The sequence below is a fragment of the Ceratina calcarata genome, unplaced genomic scaffold, assembly GCF_001652005.2.
Source record: "Ceratina calcarata isolate Rehan_Ccalc_2016 unplaced genomic scaffold, ASM165200v1 scaffold376.2, whole genome shotgun sequence".
Taxonomy (NCBI): Eukaryota; Metazoa; Arthropoda; class Insecta; order Hymenoptera; family Apidae; genus Ceratina; species Ceratina calcarata.
This window is the reverse complement of record NW_017160784.1, coordinates 34,091-56,644: the sequence shown is the minus strand read 5'-3', so window position 1 is coordinate 56,644 and position 22,554 is coordinate 34,091. Positions and strand designations below refer to the sequence as shown.

The following is a 22,554-nucleotide window of genomic DNA, read 5'->3' as shown; positions in this document are numbered from 1 at the left end:
CAATTGTACGCTGGTACTTACAGTGGAAAATGTTTTGATTATCCTGGTATACAAAACAATTTCCACTATCGGTGAATATTTAATTACACTTGATGTAATTACTGTCCAGCGAGTTATTTAATGACAGTTGAAGAGCTAGGCGCTCGAGCTTTACGGGGGACAAAAGCTTTCGCGTAACTGGAACTCTTATTATCGTTTCATTCCGTTGTAAATCGTCGGATTTCCACCGGTAAGAGGAAAAGAATGTTTTAGTCTGATTTGCATGATACATTGCCTGTCATCGTAATGCTTCGAATAAATCTTCGTTCATTTTCGAAGTAAGCATAAGGATGACTTCCCTATTTGAGTGTCATGAATGTATACGATGTTTGCAAGTTTAGTATTAAGTCATTTAAAATACGAGCATCTGTTTTCATAATTTCGAATTTATGCTGCTAAATCACGAATATCCGAAAAATTGATTTCACAGTATTATAAAGATTTACATTGATTAGTATTACAACATTCAATCAACTTTTAACTTATCCAACATATCTGTACAAGTATCAAAGTAAATCATACCTTTTATTCTAACCCATGGTACATGAAAAGTAAGGATGTTAATTATGTAGCTTTAGACCTGGCGTTGTTTGTTGGAGACAAAAAAGATATGCAATACGAATGCAAAATTACTGGAAAGTCTCTGGACTGAATAATCGCAAGAGAACTATCACGTGAAACACGACACAACGTAAACCGTTCGAACCTAATAGTAAGTTACGACAATCGGAAGACAAACAAACACTGTGCATACGAAAGCCTGATAGAACTTGTGTTTTCAATTATGATACGGTATTAGCAATGATCACGTAGGTATATAGAAAAGCGTTAAATTGCACGTTAATGAATCGTTACACATTATTACGAATTAAAGTAAGGGTTATTGCATGATTAATGCTAACGATTAATTGAGATGAATTCATGCCAAAGACTCTGGAAGATGTCCAGGAAAAATTATTTCGATGCGAGCGTAACATCATGATAACCTTTAACTTCCGAATGCTACAAATTTTTGCGTGGGCGTCGGAAATGGAGCGTGAGAAAAAACTTTGTTATCGTTAAGATATCGTTTCAATTTCACACCCATTCGGAGGACGACGATGTATTATTTATGAATTTACTCGCGAACTAGTGTGCCACACTTGTGTAAGGGTCACACTATCAGAAACGAAAAGTTATCCTAGGAAGTTAAGATCCTTACTGGTACGGAAATACAAACCTTCCTCGCAGACGAACCGCGCCTTTTTCACTGTAACAGAAAAAATAAAGAAATCAGTTAAAACGATCGGGCTAATTAATTTTTGTCGTTTATTTACAGTAAGCAGATAACAGGAGACAACATCAATAAACAGATTATTCCCGCGAATCACTTAATTTGAACGTATCAGATGCGTACGATGTGCAGACGAGGCTCCATAAATGGAATTAAATCGCCCAGGGGCTCGAATAAAAGCACAAGTGTGTTGAGTGTACCGTGCGAATACAGCCGGACTTTCGGAATAATTAAAACGAATCTGGGTTATTCCACATATTTGTCTTAAATGCATCGTGTCAATAAGTATGTAATTTCATTTTGTTCGAGACTGAAATTTCGTTGATTCGATACGGTGGGCAGGATACGGAATTAACACCCACTAAATAAATATACATTTGCCCAATAATATTCAGTGCAGCGTTTTTTTAATTGTTTCAATTTGTTAGCACGCAAAGTTGAATCGCTTCGTTTGGACGTAATACTACGATTGTTATTTAGAATAGTGGACATTGACGTGAAAAATTGAAATGACATATATTTATTATCGCAAAACACCCATCAGACGATTGATTTAATTTATTTAATGAAAAATGCCACCTTAATATTCTAAAAGGTATCAGAAATATATGTACATACATAGTATGGGGTAAATAAAAAAGTGACCAGCCCCCTGACCTTGCACCTTTAGACTTTTATTTACGAAGGACTTTAAAAGGACAAGCTTATATTTTACGAATTAAAAAAAAAAATTAAAATTAATCGTGAAAATATACACACTGTGCAACAGAGTGAAACAATGAATTTTTATCGATGTCATTTAATTCGTACATATTAATAAGTTCTCAATAAATTATATTACACAGTTTATACGCGACATTCTTTTTATCCTGATTACCTAATTGTAGGCTTTCGAATCGTGTAGATCAGTGAAGAAACCTCTGATTTTATAAAAACTTGTTAAACAATAGTACGGCTATTTTTTAACATAAAAGTAAGCGCCTGCTTTTAAATGCATCCTGATGTTGACAACACGTGTACATGCGAATTGAAGCAGACTGGCTGGTAAATTTTATTTCAACGCTCCACGATTTTCCATTGAGCATCCACTATCTGAATAAATCAATTCACGGCGCAATTCACATGTGACACTTGAGCGATAATGAGCCTCTGCCTTGAAACGGCTTCCATATATGTACGCATTTACCGAACGCGTAGACAGACAGCACTGTACACGTATGAATACATGTACACACATTTCGATCAGACTATTGGAACACGAAAAGGAAATTCAATTTCTTCTGGGCAAGAGCATCAATAACGCGAAACGCACTTGACCAAATATTGTCCATAAAAAAGAAATGAAGCTAACGTTGAATTCAGCAGAAGAATTAATACTTTGCTTCACACAAATTGAGCCACAAAAACGTTTATTTTACTGTGTGAAAGAGGAATCATTCGTGTCCGGGCAAAATCTATCTAGAAATATTGTATAATCGTATTACTTATTTATGAAGAAAACATGCTGGTCGATCCACTTTTACACAACGAGAGTTCCGAAGAAACATTTACACAAGACGGATTAATAATTCTTCAGTTCTTCATAGTTACGAATATCAGATATCTGCTTCTCCGATCGCTTTACTTATGATGTTTGATGCCCATCAGAAACGGACTTTGAAGGAAGTCTATGTATAGACAATCCTACGCAACATACACATCTATCATATCGATGTCGCCTGAGAGAGAGGTATACTCGTCTTATAGTAGGTGTAAATTTACTATGAAATATTCAACTTCTGTACTTAAGTTTTGTACAGAAGCTTCAAACGAAATTGAATATAATAATCAATAGACAAACACGGTTAACCTTTTGAACTTTAAGATCTAATAGAATTTATACATTTACCTAAAGGTATTATAGATATTTTACTGTTTAAACAGTGAAGATTTGTTAGTTCGTATTAAGCATTATTTCCAGTTGTACACTATTCTGGCATGAATTGTTGAAAATTATAAGATAGCTTACACAATTACACTTGCAGAAATCTAAAACGATGTTGCTGATCCAACATATTTCATCGACCAACCAGTCATACCGGCCCGAATAAAACTTAACAAGATTCAAACAGATTTTCAGGTCAAACAGACCAAGCGTTGTTTACCTGTAAGTTATAATATCGATCTGAATGACTCAAGAACAACGGGATATTTGAATACATAGTTTAAACTGTAAAGCCAGTAGTATTTTTATAAACAGATTAAAAAAGATTTCGGAACGATTTGTCTTTTAATATCAAATTATACTAAATGTTTGACAAATAGAAGTGGAAGTAAAAAATTGGAAAGTTATCGGATCAAGTGAACCTGAACAGTTCCTATCGTAAATCGTTCTTTAATACAGTCCCGGTGAAAAGGTCACGAAACGACCCGTGCGTAAAACAACCCTATTCACAGGCAAGCTGATCGAGAGTTCGTGTTCATTCCCGTGGGTGTGTACGATGCGACGTGATGGTAGAATCATAGTACATAGTGAGGCAAAGTACTAACGAACTAACGTAGATTTGAAGCAATGATCTGTACTAATAAATGCCAGACACTATGCTGGCATGTAACAGCTATCGGGTAGTAAACTGGCCTAAGGTTAACTACAGGATATAAAAGGTATGGCTTCACGAAAGTTGCCATAGTACACACGCGAGCGTAGAACCCCAGCATGGTGTGTAATCCGAAACGTCGTCGCACGACGATAATCGGCCGTATTTATTCTATCATGCGAAAAATTGTTCTCGTTAACACTTTGCGAGCCAGAAATGGGTTCTTCCACCTTTCAAAGGGTGTGAACGACAATCCTTGACCGGCATCGATTAGGTCATACTAATAGGACGCTTTTAACCCTCCTTTAGAGTGTATAATATTATGTTTAGGTTCATAATATTAACTATGTTTTTAAATTAATATCTTTTATTTGTATTCTATGAACGCCAAATATTTAATATGCATTGTCCTTTTTTTAATCTCTACATAATCTATTTGACTTATAATGAAGAATTTCCGTGTTATTCTAAACCAAATTTTAATTACGTTAACAACAGAACCACGAAATTACACATTATTATTCGTTGTAGTAACTATTCAATGTGAGATCCTAATATCAATTTTTACATGCCAACAGGCATACATATATTGCATTTGATACTTCCTCTAGATATTTTAACAGGTCAAATGAACATGCAACAATTCTGAGAAATGCTAATTTTGCAAACCCGAAAGAACACAACTATAACGGGTGGTGGCGTTCCGTATTCGATCCGAATCGATTCTCTTCTTGTGCTACATTTTTTAATCAATTCTGCAGGTCGCTCGATAAAGAAAAGTACATGCATCTATGAAGAGAGAGAAATGAATGGATTTATCAAGCGCAATGTTTTTTTTCCATTTTGTGATTTAACAGTTTGCGTTAAACCGTCACGTCGGTGCATTTTAAAGATATAAAAATACATGACGTTTAGCGAGTCAATAAATTCAACAATTTACGGTTAAATGGCATCGAAAATATTATATCAGACCAGAACGAGAACCGTATCCACCCGAAAGCGCAGCGTAAAAGTCCTCCCTCGTAAAACGTTGTTCCATCACTGCGTAAAATTTCATAAAAATTCATGCGCACCGAGAGCATTCACAGAGTATCACAGAACAAACGAGTTTTCTTTATACATATAAAAACGGATAAAATTCTGAGTGACAGCTTCCTCTTACAGTTCTTGCTCCAATCATTATTAACAAAGTAATTAACGATAACAGACCAATGGCATGTCGCTCACAAGTGTCATGTACAATAACCCGAGGCCCCACTGCGCAGTCTTCGACTTTATAATATTTTGTAATCAATTTCTTACGGTTTTGTTTACTGAAACTGGAATTAATCAACTCACTCATCACGTGGATGATAGGTAATTCACTTATTTCATTAAATAAGCGAAAATTTCAATGCCATCGTAAAAGTGGAATCTCGTACCAGTGCAAAGCACTGAGTGGCAGTTATGCTCGACAAGGCATTGGACTACTCCTTTCATTAATAACTTTGTTAATTACAGTTGGAGGAAAAAGAAGAAAATATATTTTCGACTCAGGCTTTCACCTTCTTTCACACCCCCAGAAGAACATTGTGTATTCTGGGACGCCCTGTACATGTGTAAGTTTGACGCTCGCCGTAGAGAATATTTCGGACGAAACAACGCCAATGACCTGGCAGAAAAATAATTTAAAGCAGTCCGCGCACCGTGTCACGACTACGTGTTCGAAGTTTCGTGACCAGCCGGCCGGCCCGGCTACTGCCAACAGGTGCATATCGCTTAATTACCTTTTCTTTTAGGAATTAATTACCCCCGGCCACTTAAAAATAACCTCGCCCCCGTACGTAATGCCATTTAATAACCCAACACAGGTTGGCGTGCGGCCAGACTCGATTGAAACCCAACATGTTACGGAAAACCGCGGAAAAAGATCCTATCGATATTAAAATAACCCTGAGATTAGGAAGTCGAACGGAAACACGGCATATCTTCCGAAAGGTAAAATATATCTGAATATTTATATGCAAATTCATAGAGCAAACCGAAGAAAAATAAATAAATAATACACATAAGTAGAACACATTAATGTAAGTAAAACATATCAAGCATTGGACGGATCAAAGAAATACCACATACGTCACAAGTGCTTGACCAGGTTTTTTAGCTCGTTCACTTGAAATGTGTATACTGTACAAAATAAATAGCAATTCCGTGAATTTCAAGTAAACCGGTTAATAGATTATTACAATTTTTATTTTTCAGAAAATTAAACTTCTTGTTAATAATAACGAAATTGAAAATGTTGTATTGCTAGCTCATGCTGGTTTATCATTAAATGTTGCAACAAAGAAAATTCAGTTCTTTCATGTTAAGAAAGGAATGTTTCCAATTTTAAAGTGCTTCGCGTCTGCCGAAGACGCGAAGAAAAAACATAGCCGGTTTCATCAAAGACAGCTTGGTTATCTAGCATATAGCTCGAAGCTATCCTCGAAGTGAAGCGAAGGCAAAGCGGAAGCGCGTTACCGAAACGTCATAAACTAAAAAGCACGGCGACTCGAGGTAGAAACGAGACGAGACAGGGACGGCTGAAGGGTGGCGAGTTTCTTCGGACCCGGATGAGGCGAATGATGCTCGAGAAACAAATTCCATGGAAAACGCGCCCACTGGACTCCATACTATAGTATCGTGTACGAAGTTGCGCGCGTGATGTCTTTTACCTTCGAACAACTCGAGACAATAGGCGTTCTCTACGTATGAATACGAGACGAGAAGTTCTTGTCGGTATTTCCTCGTCGACATTGTGTCGACGCTCGGGTGTTCTATTGTGTGTCTCGTTCTTCAAACTCAGTCCGAATACGTGCGAAACGGAGCGAGCGTGTGCGTACTCGCAATGCATTAATGGGATACTTTTCACCCCATATTTTTTTCCCCCGCGGTGAGCGTCCTCAAAGGTCGGTGGAGAACGCGAGAAGACGGCGCAAGTACAAAGCCTGCTAGTTTATTTATAACCCGACTATATTAAAGATAACATTTACATGACGCGTAAATCCAATGCGTTATCACGCGTTATCACTAGAAATCGTGGAAGATTCCTAGTTGAACGACGCGTATCATGACTTTAAAATCAATTAAATATTTTCAATATGTACGCATGCGGTACATAATACTTGCACGATATTGTACAGTGTAATAGATCTGCTCACAAACTTAAGTGGATGTATTATATCATAAGATAGAAATAAATGCGCATAAAAACATCTATCCGTATTATGTACAGTTAAGAGCAAAACTGAACACACACTATATAAAACTGAATTAAAATCGCACCAAATGATCAAACATTTTCAGTAGTTAGGTGGATTATATTACTGAATAGTATATATAAAAAATCGAAAAAGAATTAAAATTAATAGAAATTATAAGAACTGTGAGAATTGCTTTTTTCAACTTTTTTATCTGGGCTTGTAATAAAAATTTAAGTGACGCACTTTTACCACTTTTATGGTTAAGGCACGCAAAGTATGCATTTGGAAACCATACGGTGCATCGTTACTATACATACATATAGCAGGTGTAAAATGTTAAAAGCACCTTTTGTCGAGGATCCATACATTGGGTGAGAATAACCTCAGGAATGAAGATTTGCCGTAGCCAAAAAACGAGACGATGTGCCTGGAATTTCAGACCTCGTTCGTGCGAAAAATCTTCAAATTCATGCCGTGGAATCTCTAGTAAATCGTCTTCACTGTAAAAGGACTTACGCGATTATATTTTCGTATGAGGTAAACGTATCAACTACCGAAGAACCGTCGCCGTGTCATCGTCGTGGTAAACAAAAGGTAACCGGTTGTTTGATCTGTACACGTTGACTCATAGAATGATATGACGAGAAGACGTATCAGTTAGGGAGAAAAAGATGTACTTCCCTCGTTCCAGTAAGTCATTACTGAATGAAGGATATGCTTGTTACGATATCTTCACGATCAACGATTTCAACACGCAACGACGTGTTTCTCGTGAATCTTATAGTATATCACAGCGAAGAATAAAAAACTACGTTTTAGCATAAGAGCATTGAATATTATACGAGTGTTTGACAAAATAATGAGCGAGAAAATTGAGCGAAAATATAATTCTTTCCTTTATAAGTTTTTTCTGACGTGAAAACGCGCAATCGTTCAAAAGCTTCAGAAACATTTTGAAAAACTGTTTCTAAAGGAATGAAACATTCAGCGAAGCAATCCCTTCTACAGAAGTAATAGATTTCTCTTCGAATACCTGAACGGGCTGACATTATATATTTCTGCTATTTAGTTTCCATTTCAAAAGAAAGTGTTGTTCATGTATTTTTTTCAATGAATGCGAGCACTTGAAGAGAACTCGCGGGGGGGAGGGCGTTGACTTCGAGTTGTCAGAATTACGTTCGTTCTAAAGAACTGTACTTACGTAAAGAAAAAAGCGAACGTGGATACAAAAGAAGAAAAATAATCTAGATTTGGACGAGTGCCCCCTTATTACATCCCGACAATAGATAAGTACGTAAACGTATATGAGATTTGCCATTCTACTTTACGAAACAGCGAGCCATCTTCCTCGTGATTGTGCGCTGCTGCGTCGGGGATTAAAATCGGTGCTCGCATATGTGCCAAGCTTACTAACAATTCTACATAACGATCCTCGTTCATTGTGTTATATGCACGATAAAGGATGTAAAACGACCTGAAACTAAACGGTTAATGAGGCGATATCGAAAGGAAGATAAAGACTGCAGTCTGGTTAGATAAGCCATTGATTTTCGACAGAACTAATCTAGAGGAAATCCAACGAATTCCAGAGACGTTAAAAATTACTGGAAATATATTTCGGATCGTACCGGTGTCGCATACAAACAACGAAAAGGTGATGTCCATTCGATGTTCGCCCCTAAAAAAAGTTCGTTTTCGAAATCTGTAGCTGGTGTGTTTGAATAGTATAGTGCAAAACGAAACGATTCTTATATTATGTACGAAGTTTCGTACAAAGAAATTCATGCAAAACAATGCATAGTAATATTTAAGCAAATCTCTTATTGCAATTATACATATGTATATGAACGTGATCAAAGGAAATTTAAGTAAAGCAGTCGTAATAAAATCCTTAAGTTAGGCACAAGCGCGATTAACCATTAGATCATCCAGCGCAGTTCAAATACAGAAGTGTGCCGTAGACAAATATTCCCTAGATCCATCGTAATTACAGAATTTCTAATGAGGAAATTAAAAAGGGTCTTCGCGCAATGCAGAACAAATTAATTACTTGAGTTTCGAAGTTACGTGCAGTGCTAACGATCTTAGCTTCACCTCGTAATGATTCCTACGGCAACTCGTCATCAATAAAGCAGCAGTAGCAGCCAGTAGGCATTAATTAGAGCAGTCATTAAGTAGAATCGATATTATAATTCGGTCATCGTGTACCGAACCAATTAATCGTGAAATTAATCGGCTGCACGCTGTGTGCTATACGCTATCGTTCTGAATCGAGTGTTTAAACTATACGCGTATTGCTGGCGTTATGTATCGAAAATGCTATTCGGATTATCTTCGACGCGACGCGACGTGATGCCGTACAATACCTCGTATGGAAAATCGATATTTTTAAAGTTCGTTTGAATAGCAATCAATCCTTGTGATTCCAGTTCCGATAACGCTTATTTATTCAGCTTTACGTAGCTTCGGCTTACGTATCTGTAAGTCAAAACTGAAAATTGACTTGTCCATTAAGAAGATAAGTGTCTATTGAATATTTGATAATAACTGAAACGGAGATTTCAATTTCCATACCGCAATATTTTCATAGAATATTGGCTCGTTACAGAGTATCATTTATCGTATGTAAAAATATGCAATCAATGTCAATAATAAGAACAATATCACTCGTACAAGAATTCTGGTTTGCACAATATTTACACGTGCACAAATGACACGATTCATGTTACGTTCCATAACTCTCGAAGATCGATAGGAAAAAAGTTATAAAAGGAAACGCATTCCATTGTAAATATTCAATGAAACCGACGCGTAAAAAGGAACAAGCACACTGGGAATAAAAAGGAAACTGCATTTCTTTTTATTTCGAAACAGCAAGAACAATCAATGGCTACAAATCCGATTCATTGGCGTTTTAAATGTCCCAGGATGTACGAGAAAGATAAGATAACTGTATTTGCGATAATCATCCATCACGGTTTTTCTAGAATCACCCTTAAGTGAACATATGGCTTCATTGATGGGACACATACATATTATATGTATATTTTAAGAAACAATAAACTCTTCTGATTCCGAACAGATTGAAGAACTTAGTAATTCCATTGATAAATTATCATATGAATTACTATATACTATATTATAGATTATTATAAACTCTATAACCAATTATGTTCTATAAAATACATAATCGTGAAAGATCTTGAACAGAAAATGACAAAACGATACGAACATTTCGTTCAAACTTGAATCGAAACGGATTGCTAACATTGAGGCTATGATGTCTTATCCGTTTTTATCCTAAGGGATCCTCAAACCCCTTGGAAACCAATAAAACTCGCCGGTCTTCCGCTCTCAATAAAATCAACCGGTTGATACGTTTCAATAAAATCCTAAATTATTCAGCATTCAACGTCGAATAAAATAGTCCCAAGCTACTTCCGCCGCGTGTTGAAAATCTAAATCCGTAGGTTAATTGGATGCTTTATAAATTTCCGACCATTTATAAAATGAAATCATGAAACGAAGGATTAATTTCGTCTAAATCCTTAAGGAACCATTTTATTTTGTACTTTTCTTTTAAACAATCAATTTCAGATATAGCGCGGTATCTTTGCTGCTTCTCCATCGCTTAATTCGGTAAAGACATAAATCAACTGCGATCTTTATCCGTCTTGATCCCACCATAAAATCCAATATAGATATCTTATATGCCGAACTTACAATTTTATGCGGACTAATAAAGAATTGCGTACCGTAAGAATCGATAAATTTTTTTATATTCAGTATAGTAGACAATATCGGGCGTAACCGGTAAACAAAGCGCTCTTTACTGCGATATAGGTAATAAATTGTCCGTGGAAAAGAATTTTTTAACAGTTTTCCTCGCTTTCGTTACTGTCGGCAGCCAGACTCGTAAAGTGTAAGACAGATCGATATCACGAAGTGGACCGTCTCGTGAGAGACAGCGCTATCAAATATTGAAAGTTCATCGCGTTCAACGCGACTAAATATAATTTTCGATTGTGATCACACGGTTACGTCCCACTTTTAATCTCCATCCATCTGGCTCTTTATCGTACCATACTTTTTAATTAAATTCGTCGGAATATAATTTAAGTGACGTACTCGATTAATTCGCGCTAACAGGATTTACTCTATTTCAAATACGGATTGCAAACATCGAGAAACGAGGATTATCGAGTTAAACTCTGTTTCTAAAGTTCGATACCCTTTTCCGTTCCAAGCGCGACGAGATCGTACATTAATGTTCCAATAAATATTCTGAAAGCCCCAACCAATACTAGTCTAACGTACATCACGCTAATAAGTTATGGCTTATTACTCCGCAGGAGAATTATGCAACCACCCACCTATGTAGGTACGCTCACCGGGGCAGTTCTTTCGATAACAAGAGCGAAACCAATTATTATCAAATTTAATACTGGGTAACTTTCGAGCATGAAATATTTAAACTTCATGATTATATGAAGATACAATGTATATTTTAATTGGTTCATTAATTTGTAAACCCTATTCGAAATTAAATATCGAAGAATTTATACGTAATAAAATTATTCGTAACATAAATTAACTAAGCATATATTAAACGTCCCTCCAAAATGCAAAGTAGCTCCTACATCTCTTAATTATATACACATAATGTCATAATCTTAATTATCTTCGGATGAGGAAAAGGAAATATTCTTAAATTTTCAGCAAAACTTCAATTATGCGTAAGACGAACCTATCATTGAAACCGATCGATCTTCAAACTTGACAAAGTTACAGCAAAAAACGTTTCGTTTTATTAAACTCAAATCGGGCTATTTGACTTAAACGAAGATCCTTGCGCAAAATTTTCAACCATCGTGACCAGTGCTTCACCCAACAGCTTTATGTATCGGAAGATGATTTTCATTTCAAGGAGAACATCTCCATAATGGAACCTTTCATTACCAACGGCGAGTCATTTCACCACCATGTCACTTGTCTGATACTATGGATTATATGTACATAGTATATCTCACGTCACAGTGTTCGTTACTCGGTACCATGGACGAGATATCTCGCGTTCTAATTTCTCTTCCGTGATGCAGTAGACGAAATATTTCGCATATCTTATATAGAATATTCTCTTAGGAAATCCGTTGTATCTTATACTATGCATTTCATCTGAAATTTTGAAATAGAAAATCTACTTTCAAGAGATTTCATTGTTAGCAGAAAATAATCGAAGATGGTGTGCTATATTTTTATCCTTATTTTGTAAAAATTTCAAAGCATCATTTTCATAACACAGAATAATAATAAGGATAGACAAGGAAAGATAAATACAAAATATATTAATTTATAGCATCATATAACAGAAATTGTAATGCAAGATATCTTGTTCATAGAACCAAAAAGACAGAAAGAAATTACAACGCAGTGGTAGCAAGGCGTATCGTCTATAATACCTAACGAAAAGTTTAATTACCCGATTACGAAAAACAGATGTCCGTTTTCGCTCTTGGACAATAATACGCAAGAAACTTTCCGGCTGGTTAGAAATCTCGGTCACAGCATCGTCCCCGATTCCGACGATAAAAAGATTAAAAGCGTGCGCACGCAGAAGAAGAAAGGAACGGAAATAAAAATTTCAAAAAGCCAACGGTACAAGTTCGTTTTGAATTCAGCAATTGGCCATTCGCCTACATAATTAATACCGTGTATGCAGCACATTTACGTCGAAGAGAAGGCTGGTAATGAGCGGCCCTGCACTTAACGGAGTTTCGCTCTCCTGTCCGATAATTCGTTCGATAATATTGTTTTCGCGCGTAATTAACTCCCAGCCCTAGTACGTGAACCTAGTCGGACCCCGGTGCCCTCTTCACTCGCGAAATTCTCGATTGCTCTCCGGCTGCTCCATAAAACCGATAACCATCACAACATAGTTACCCATAATATGTAGCGATGACCGCATGAAAATTACCTGCGTTACTGTCATGTTGGCAAGAAAAAAGAAGTAGAAGAAACGGGAGCGTGACGTGAGCGCATATCCCAAAATAGGATGTAGTATATGTACTAATATATTATATACAAACAGGTGATGGACATCGATACACGTGGGAACAAAAAACATGTTCCACGAATGCGACTTTATTTTCCCTTTATTTTTTAGAATTACGACAACGATACTAGAAAATCGTATTATTAAGTAAAACTTATTCAACGAAAGCTTATTGATTTCAATGATTTTTACATACATTGCAAAACTCGTTATTCTAAACAAATTCTTTCTATAGATAAAAAGGATACACGAGATAATTGCTATAAACTAAGAAAAGAAAGACGGTGATTTTTCGAATTCAGGGAGTAGTATAACTAGTAATAGTAGTAAATACGACGTACATCGAGATCAAAGTAATCGAAGGACCCTCTTCTCAGTGTAAGTTTTACCGATTCAGATATTTTTAATTTTTTTCATTAAACCAACAGATGGTGGAACGAGAACGTCTCCTCGATGGTTCAACGTTGCATTTTCTTTCAACGATTCTAATTATTGACTTTACTTGCTCCACTTATCGGAAATAGATAGAAAGAAATGGTAAACATAGAAAGTTAAGACATAGAATATTTTCTAATGAATAGTCGAGAACGTGCACGGAAAAGGAGGAAAGATGGACGGAGAAAAAGAATGCACATACATGCTTAGCTATAATCCGCTGTCTGGCGACAGTCAAGCTATTGCTTTTCCTCTTTTCTTAAGACTCTTGCGCTTTTTTCCTGTCGCAACGTCCTCTGAGTTCAAAGTCCCTATTTATAAAGACGAAACCCATATCCTTAATCAAGGATGATCCTGCGTCTACAAACTCCCACAGGATCCTTATATTAAATTCCTACTCCTTCCCACCATTTAGTTATCCGATTCTGAAATGGAGGAAAACAGAAAACGGGAGCGTGACGTGAGCGCATATCCCAAAATAGGATGTAGTATATGTACTAATATATTATATACAAACAGGTGATGGACATCGATACACGTGGGAACAAAAAACATGTTCCACGAATGCGACTTTATTTTCCCTTTATTTTTTAGAATTACGACAACGATACTAGAAAATCGTATTATTAAGTAAAACTTATTCAACGAAAGCTTATTGATTTCAATGATTTTTACATACATTGCAAAACTCGTTATTCTAAACAAATTCTTTCTATAGATAAAAAGGATACACGAGATAATTGCTATAAACTAAGAAAAGAAAGACGGTGATTTTTCGAATTCAGGGAGTAGTATAACTAGTAATAGTAGTAAATACGACGTACATCGAGATCAAAGTAATCGAAGGACCCTCTTCTCAGTGTAAGTTTTACCGATTCAGATATTTTTAATTTTTTTCATTAAACCAACAGATGGTGGAACGAGAACGTCTCCTCGATGGTTCAACGTTGCATTTTCTTTCAACGATTCTAATTATTGACTTTACTTGCTCCACTTATCGGAAATAGATAGAAAGAAATGGTAAACATAGAAAGTTAAGACATAGAATATTTTCTAATGAATAGTCGAGAACGTGCACGGAAAAGGAGGAAAGATGGACGGAGAAAAAGAATGCACATACATGCTTAGCTATAATCCGCTGTCTGGCGACAGTCAAGCTATTGCTTTTCCTCTTTTCTTAAGACTCTTGCGCTTTTTTCCTGTCGCAACGTCCTCTGAGTTCAAAGTCCCTATTTATAAAGACGAAACCCATATCCTTAATCAAGGATGATCCTGCGTCTACAAACTCCCACAGGATCCTTATATTAAATTCCTACTCCTTCCCACCATTTAGTTATCCGATTCTGAAATGGAGGAAAACAGAGATGGATCGCGTGCCCTTTGCAGATGCATGATCGACTAATGCGCATATAATGATTAATAAGTTATCGGATCTGCTGTTGATAGCGTACGATCCGATTAATAGGTCGTAGCTCTATCAATCAAGCGTTTAAGCTTATCGTTATATGTATTACACGCCTGCACACACATAATTTTGTGCAAAGCTTGTCTATAAATATTACGCTCACTATACGCAGGCAATATATAATTTATGAATGTTTCGATAACAAATTAAAATATCATTTTTATGGATGTTTGAATATTTGGATACAGTACTGCACATAGTAAACACAAATAAAAGAATCATGAAATTTCTATTCATGACAATTACGAAATTCGTTCGTTCTTCCGGACTGTTACAAAATTGTTTCCGCAATTGTAATCTGTAATATACTCGGCATAGGTTTAACTGCCGCTTCCCACGGTAGACTTTTCCAAGTAATGCATATTTATGACACAGATTAAAGTCCGTTTTGCTTGCTACTTTCTGTCACCCCCGCGAAAGAGAAATGTTCCCGGAACGAAAAAACTTGGCCATTCTGCCGTTAACGCGTATTCATAGTCGAAGAAGAATTGCGCTCATAAAAGTTTCGCGTTGTATTATTTCGCAATACGAGACGCGGGTTCGTAAAATCGCTCTTTCCATCGTTCCGTGATACACTTCCGTCCTGGTTATCTTTACTGTAACCATTCGAACCAAAATTGCCTCCATTCGAACAATATTAAACACTTAAATATTTATTACGTTCCCGTCGTTTCATTAACTATAAATCCAATATTGGATATAAATGTTAACTGCATAAATGCAATCATATATCATAGAAGTATAAATTGGCACTTGCAACGTATTATACGTTTAATAAAGATTTGGAATCATTTAAATTGCAATCTGATAAAGATGTATAAGCATTAGAAGGACAAATAAATGGTTTATTACAATAATTTTTTGCAGATAAAGTACAAAATGCTCTGACTTTTATCGAACAGTATTTCAGTTGCATTTCGAAACGTCAACAAAAGATTCATAAAAACTTGTAAGTATGGTCGAACCGTTTCAGAGACAAATATCCTTTGGGTTGAATATCTTAATTATATCGACGTCGAGGCACCGATGCGTGTAGAGAGACGGAAAGTGGCAACGGGTAGCTTAGATCAAAGGGTTCCTAAAGTTCATTCCGGACGAATCCACAGCGTACGTCGCCGATGTTAAGCCATCGAGTAGTTGACGAAGATAAGCGTAAATTCTACAACGTAGGTATACATATCTTTTCGACGCTCCGGCCCCGTGCTCGATCGTTATTTTTAGTGGTCAGCCACTCGAAATCGCCTACTCTATTCGCTTCCACGAACGAAACCACGCTTTCAATCAACCTAAGTGAACTGCAACGAAAGTGGCAAGGAACCGGGGGAAACTTTTCGACCAACAACGAGACGGGGATAACGAAAGCTTTTCTGGAAACATTGTCTGAACGAGGGGTACTTGTATAAAAAGAAGCTTGAAGCGTAAAAAGCCGACTAACCTTTTACAACGTCGTCTCTATTGAAACTACTTTTCGTTACCCCCCAAAAATTTTCAATGCACGGACCTCGTCAGTTGGAGAATATATGTATAAATAAGATTGATCAGGTAGTAAAAGTGCACGTAAACGGAACTTTGAGCAGGTGTGTCGAAGAGGGATCATTCACTCTTGATCGCTTTCATAAATAATTTTTCATACTGTATGCAGTAGCTACAGTAAAGAGCAAACTTGAACCGATACCATTTGTAATTGAAAAAGTTTTATAAAACCGGACCAAATGACCTGTGTTCCTGTTTAATACTTAATAGAATTTAGTAGATAAATTTTTCAGCATGTACTAATCTGGTACCAATGGTCAAAATATGTTCACACTTTTATTACAAACCCAGATAAAAAAAAAATTGAAAAAAGAGACCTTCAATTTCTTCACAGTGGATACGTTCCCGTCGTTTCATTAACTATAAATCCAATATTGGATATAAATGTTAACTGCATAAATGCAATCATATATCATAGAAGTATAAATTGGCACTTGCAACGTATTATACGTTTAATAAAGATTTGGAATCATTTAAATTGCAATCTGATAAAGATGTATAAGCATTAGAAGGACAAATAAATGGTTTATTACAATAATTTTTTGCAGATAAAGTACAAAATGCTCTGACTTTTATCGAACAGTATTTCAGTTGCATTTCGAAACGTCAACAAAAGATTCATAAAAACTTGTAAGTATGGTCGAACCGTTTCAGAGACAAATATCCTTTGGGTTGAATATCTTAATTATATCGACGTCGAGGCACCGATGCGTGTAGAGAGACGGAAAGTGGCAACGGGTAGCTTAGATCAAAGGGTTCCTAAAGTTCATTCCGGACGAATCCACAGCGTACGTCGCCGATGTTAAGCCATCGAGTAGTTGACGAAGATAAGCGTAAATTCTACAACGTAGGTATACATATCTTTTCGACGCTCCGGCCCCGTGCTCGATCGTTATTTTTAGTGGTCAGCCACTCGAAATCGCCTACTCTATTCGCTTCCACGAACGAAACCACGCTTTCAATCAACCTAAGTGAACTGCAACGAAAGTGGCAAGGAACCGGGGGAAACTTTTCGACCAACAACGAGACGGGGATAACGAAAGCTTTTCTGGAAACATTGTCTGAACGAGGGGTACTTGTATAAAAAGAAGCTTGAAGCGTAAAAAGCCGACTAACCTTTTACAACGTCGTCTCTATTGAAACTACTTTTCGTTACCCCCCAAAAATTTTCAATGCACGGACCTCGTCAGTTGGAGAATATATGTATAAATAAGATTGATCAGGTAGTAAAAGTGCACGTAAACGGAACTTTGAGCAGGTGTGTCGAAGAGGGATCATTCACTCTTGATCGCTTTCATAAATAATTTTTCATACTGTATGCAGTAGCTACAGTAAAGAGCAAACTTGAACCGATACCATTTGTAATTGAAAAAGTTTTATAAAACCGGACCAAATGACCTGTGTTCCTGTTTAATACTTAATAGAATTTAGTAGATAAATTTTTCAGCATGTACTAATCTGGTACCAATGGTCAAAATATGTTCACATTTTTATTACAAACCCAGATAAAAAAAATTGAAAAAAGAGACCTTCAATTTCTTCACAGTTTCTATCAACCTGAATTTTTTTTAAATTTTCTTTACACATCAATTATTAAGCTGATATATCTAACTCAATACATCTGCTCAAACGAAGTTGGGTTGTTTGTTCGATTATAAAAAAGTTTTTCAGTTTTAAAGGATGTTTTAAATACTATATGTGCCATCATTAAATCTGTCGATCTATCTGACCTCATTACATTATCAGCCACGACCGTAGGCTAAATAGGCTGTTCTTTGACGTAGACCGTAATTGTTTTCACAATATCCGTGTTCAATTTTCAATGCAATTAATTATTGGAATCCCGAGTATGGATTTCTGCAGTGTAATAGTAATAAATGATAACTCGATCAAATATAGTGGCCGGTACGTATGTACACATATACATATATGTATCTACGCTTAAACCCGAATTCCACTAAGTCTTAAATAGAAAGGAATTACATTCGGAGATAATCAATTTCTGCTACGTTGACCAAAAATAATTGGAATTAATTATTCTTTCGTGGCGAGGAAATAAAGTTAGAATCCATTTAGATGCGGTGTTTTTGATACACTTTTTCTCGATGGAAACAATCGAATCGTGGACAGAGTAGAGGCACAGACTCGTTTTAGAGACTCTGGGGGAAAATGGCCGGAAAATATCATTGCCGTCGAAGACAAGATCTGCTTTCGTTTGCGAACAAATAAGTACGATGGTTTCTGTGTTCAATAACGTTTCCTATTTTCGCTTTTAAAGAAACTTTATCCCCTTCGTTCAACCGTATTCCCATACACGGATAGAAACACATATGTATAAATACCGCATGCACGAGACTTTAAACGATCTACTTTACCACGAGTCATTTATGATATTTCAACAAGCGAACCAAACAAAATTCAGAGAAGAAATACAATAACGCTATGGAGTATTGAAAGGACATTTCGGTCTGACAACGAGGAGTTTACCAAAGGAAATTCATTGAATCGCAAAATATTCCCACCTACGCATTCTACAGCAACGATGCAATTTCATATACGAGTTGCAATTGTAGTACCATTATCTCTCACGTATAGAATTAAAGATCTCAAAGCTTGTAAAGGCGTTCCTACCTGATATCACAAGTTCTTTTTAAAAGTGTAGACTCTGTACTTCCCTAAAAGGGCAGTATGTTAATGTTACCCACAAAATTGGCAAAAAATATGGGTTTACGGAACTGCACTTTTCGACCATACATAAGAAGACTTTTGGATCGTCAGATACCGCATTGAAAGGACGAAAGGTAAATCTGCTCTGTTCATGATTTAATCAGAATATGCTGATATTTAGTAATATGAGCATTATAAAATAGCAATGCCTTTGTTTTTACGTAATTTTATATATTCAAAACAGACTATTTTGAATGAAATCAAGATTAGAGCACACCAGACTTTAGACTCTTCTTTTTCGAAAGAGGTACCTTTTTACTTAAGAGTTCATACAACTTTAACAATGAGAATGAGTAGATACCTTATAATTTAGTAATTAATAAATGACACTGCTTGTAATAACCAGCTTGAAACGTTTTCAATTTCTTGTCCCAACGAAGGCAAACGAGTAATGGCAATTAATGTAAATCATCGATTAACACAATAGTGCCGGACCATTTCACGTACAATATTTCATTCCCATCGCATAGTGCTCGAAAACCGAGGACGTATGACGAACAAACGTGAGATCGTTTTCTGTTCATAAAGAACCTCGCGCGAAATAAAGCGACGTCAACGCGACTCTGCGTGTCGCGCCGTCAAGCCGAAATAAAGTTTGGCCGGCCTTTACGAGTGTAAAATAGATTGTCCTCGTTATTGTAGGCGATGCATCTCCATTAACGATGACACATTTCCACGACATGGTGAAAAACGGGGAGCGTTCAAATGCAACGTTGTTCCTTTTCTAAGTGTGAGTTGCAAAAAGTAGGTCTCTGGAAGAGACATTGTCATTGAAAATATTATACGCAGTGAATGGGAAAGAAAAAGCTCAAGCCGGGGATTTGCAAGCGTGAATCCTTTGAACGCGCAACAAAGAAAGGGGGAAAAGAAGAACGAAGCGTAAAAAAAAAAAAGAAAACAGAATAGATCGGATAAACAGTAGCTAAATCCTTTCGCACGCCGTCTATTTTTTCGTCCATTTCAATTTATATCCCTATCCGACAAATTGCTTGCACGATTTAAATGAAATTTATCATATCGAGAGACATCTCCGACTTTTATTCTATTCTATATAAAAACAATGTCCGCGTCAACAGAAAATTCACGTGTGCGTACGTAGGTCCATACATCAATAATAACATTCATAGATTGTTCGAAACGAATATTAATATCTCTTTGAGCACAGAATACATCACGTAACTCTTTGAATACAGGGAAGCGTTATACAGTTGTTACATGAGCGCAAGGATCAATTATAAGCGAGAAGAGTTTCGAGCGTATTGAACATATTAAGCATTAAACTGTGCACTTTTTCTATTTTTTCTGCAATTCCCTTTCCAATAATCTGTCGTTATCCCGAGAAAAGACTCTCACGACCTGCTGTTTTTCATCCACGAGATCCCTCGGCGCTTGTTATTATTATATCTCTATGTACGTATTTTTTAACAATACAAGTTCGCACTTTCGTGAACATGAATAGATCAACGTTGACGCGTGTCACGCAAACATTTGAAGTCAACGTGCTCTTTAAGAGAATATATGTATACACGTTCGCCCTCGTTTTCTTCTTCACTTTTATTTTTATAATATCTCGAGAGGTACACGTAGCCAGAGATATCATAAAAGCATTCCTTTATTAGTCTCATCTCCCTCGACGTATTCGGATTTCGAGGTAACCCGAATAACCTGCGTGACCCCATCGTTCCATAAAAATATACATATTCGTGTTGTTCAACAAATACATGTCAATACGTACATCTATGTATGTAATTCACTGAATTTTTACCCAATGTAAACGTACATAAATATACATCGCCCACAGTGGCATGAGACTAACGATGTATACGTATGTAGGGTAAAAATCCAATGGGTTAGGCGTACAAGTACGTCAGAAGCCATAATCTATAGGTATATCCAATCCGACCTCGACGATATACGTACGTATGCGCCTAAAATTATGACAACTCATCGTCAATCTTTTACGAAGTCCGTCGCTCCCAATAATCAGGAACGGTTCCCAAATATTCCTCTGCTTGCACACGAAAGAGAAGATGTTATCATTCCCCGAGTGCAATCGCAAAGATACGATCTGGGCGACGACGTTTTTCGTCGCATCAGAGATCGACCTATTTTTATCGTCAATACACCGGTGGCGAATAAATAAAATCCGCAAGTCGAACCGTAGTCACATCCTGATAATAAATAACGTCGGTAACATAAATTCTTGTTACATTCAAATCTTTGCTTGTGTAATCTGTAGAACTGCAAATCCTCGGAGACTTTCCTATTAATCTCGCTCCGGTTTTCCTCGGCTCTTTCCCCTTCAAATCGGAACGGAATCAATAAAGGAAATATCTGATTATGCGTATCCATTGAACGTACTCCACGATGTGACGAAATCATTAATAAGAGTGTTTTAATTTAGGACAAATAAAAACAGCTCATACATGTATCTATTAAAACCAAACTAAATTCACGACGCGATGCGTCGTGTATAACATACACAACTCGATGCCTACAACAAATTTTTTAACCTGGGTCAAGTATGAAAAAGTGCGTAGCAATATTGATATGTGTTTGTAATATTTACACAATAATAATTGACTGTTCTTCGAATAGTCCTTGATTCCAAGTCATTTGTATGAAATTGAACTACCATTCGAAAATCAGTTTTAAGAAAAAAAAGCATGGAAATATTGAAAAATTTGGAAGACAGTAATTTGATCTGTACGATATAATTAGCCCTTCTAGTGCCGGGCGAAAAAGAGGTGCTTATGCGAAGATAACCGGACGAATCTTACGATTTTACTAGGATTTGGAAAAAGGATCATAAAAACCAAACGTAACGTAATAAAACGTAATGAAATTAGATTTCTTATAACATATTATAAATTTATTTTGAGATAGAGATCTCTCGTAATGCGAATAGTAAAGCGCTACAAGGTACGGGCCGATATATCGGTTCTGGCACTTTTCGCCAGTGCAGCGAATGTCGAAATATCGGCCTCCAGCACTAAAAGGGTTAAAGAAGTAACGCGTACTTGCATTATAAAGCTCTAAGTATTGCGCAGCGCGCTACCTCGCGCGACTACGCCTGGCTATACGGGGTAATATGGGCCGCGCGACCCGTGCATTCGGTTACGCGTGGCACGCGGGCAGGCCCGCTGTAAAAGAAGCCGTCAGACAGTACGTTTGGATGGAAGTCGTCCCGTTTGGTACTATTGTGGTAGGGGAACACACCTCTGGACGGT

At 36.7% G+C, this 22,554-nt stretch overlaps 1 protein-coding gene across 1 annotated transcript in view; it reads right to left on the bottom strand.

Moving 5' to 3' along the window:
• LOC108625857 (protein unc-13 homolog A-like) overlaps positions 1-22,554 on the bottom strand; it is a 31,030-nt gene that overhangs the window by 5,635 nt on the left and 2,841 nt on the right. Inside the window, exon 2 of the mRNA XM_018026182.2 lies at positions 1,259-1,288. Within this exon, the coding sequence (XP_017881671.1) occupies positions 1,259-1,288 (30 nt within the window). The remainder of the gene's footprint in view (positions 1-1,258; positions 1,289-22,554) is intronic.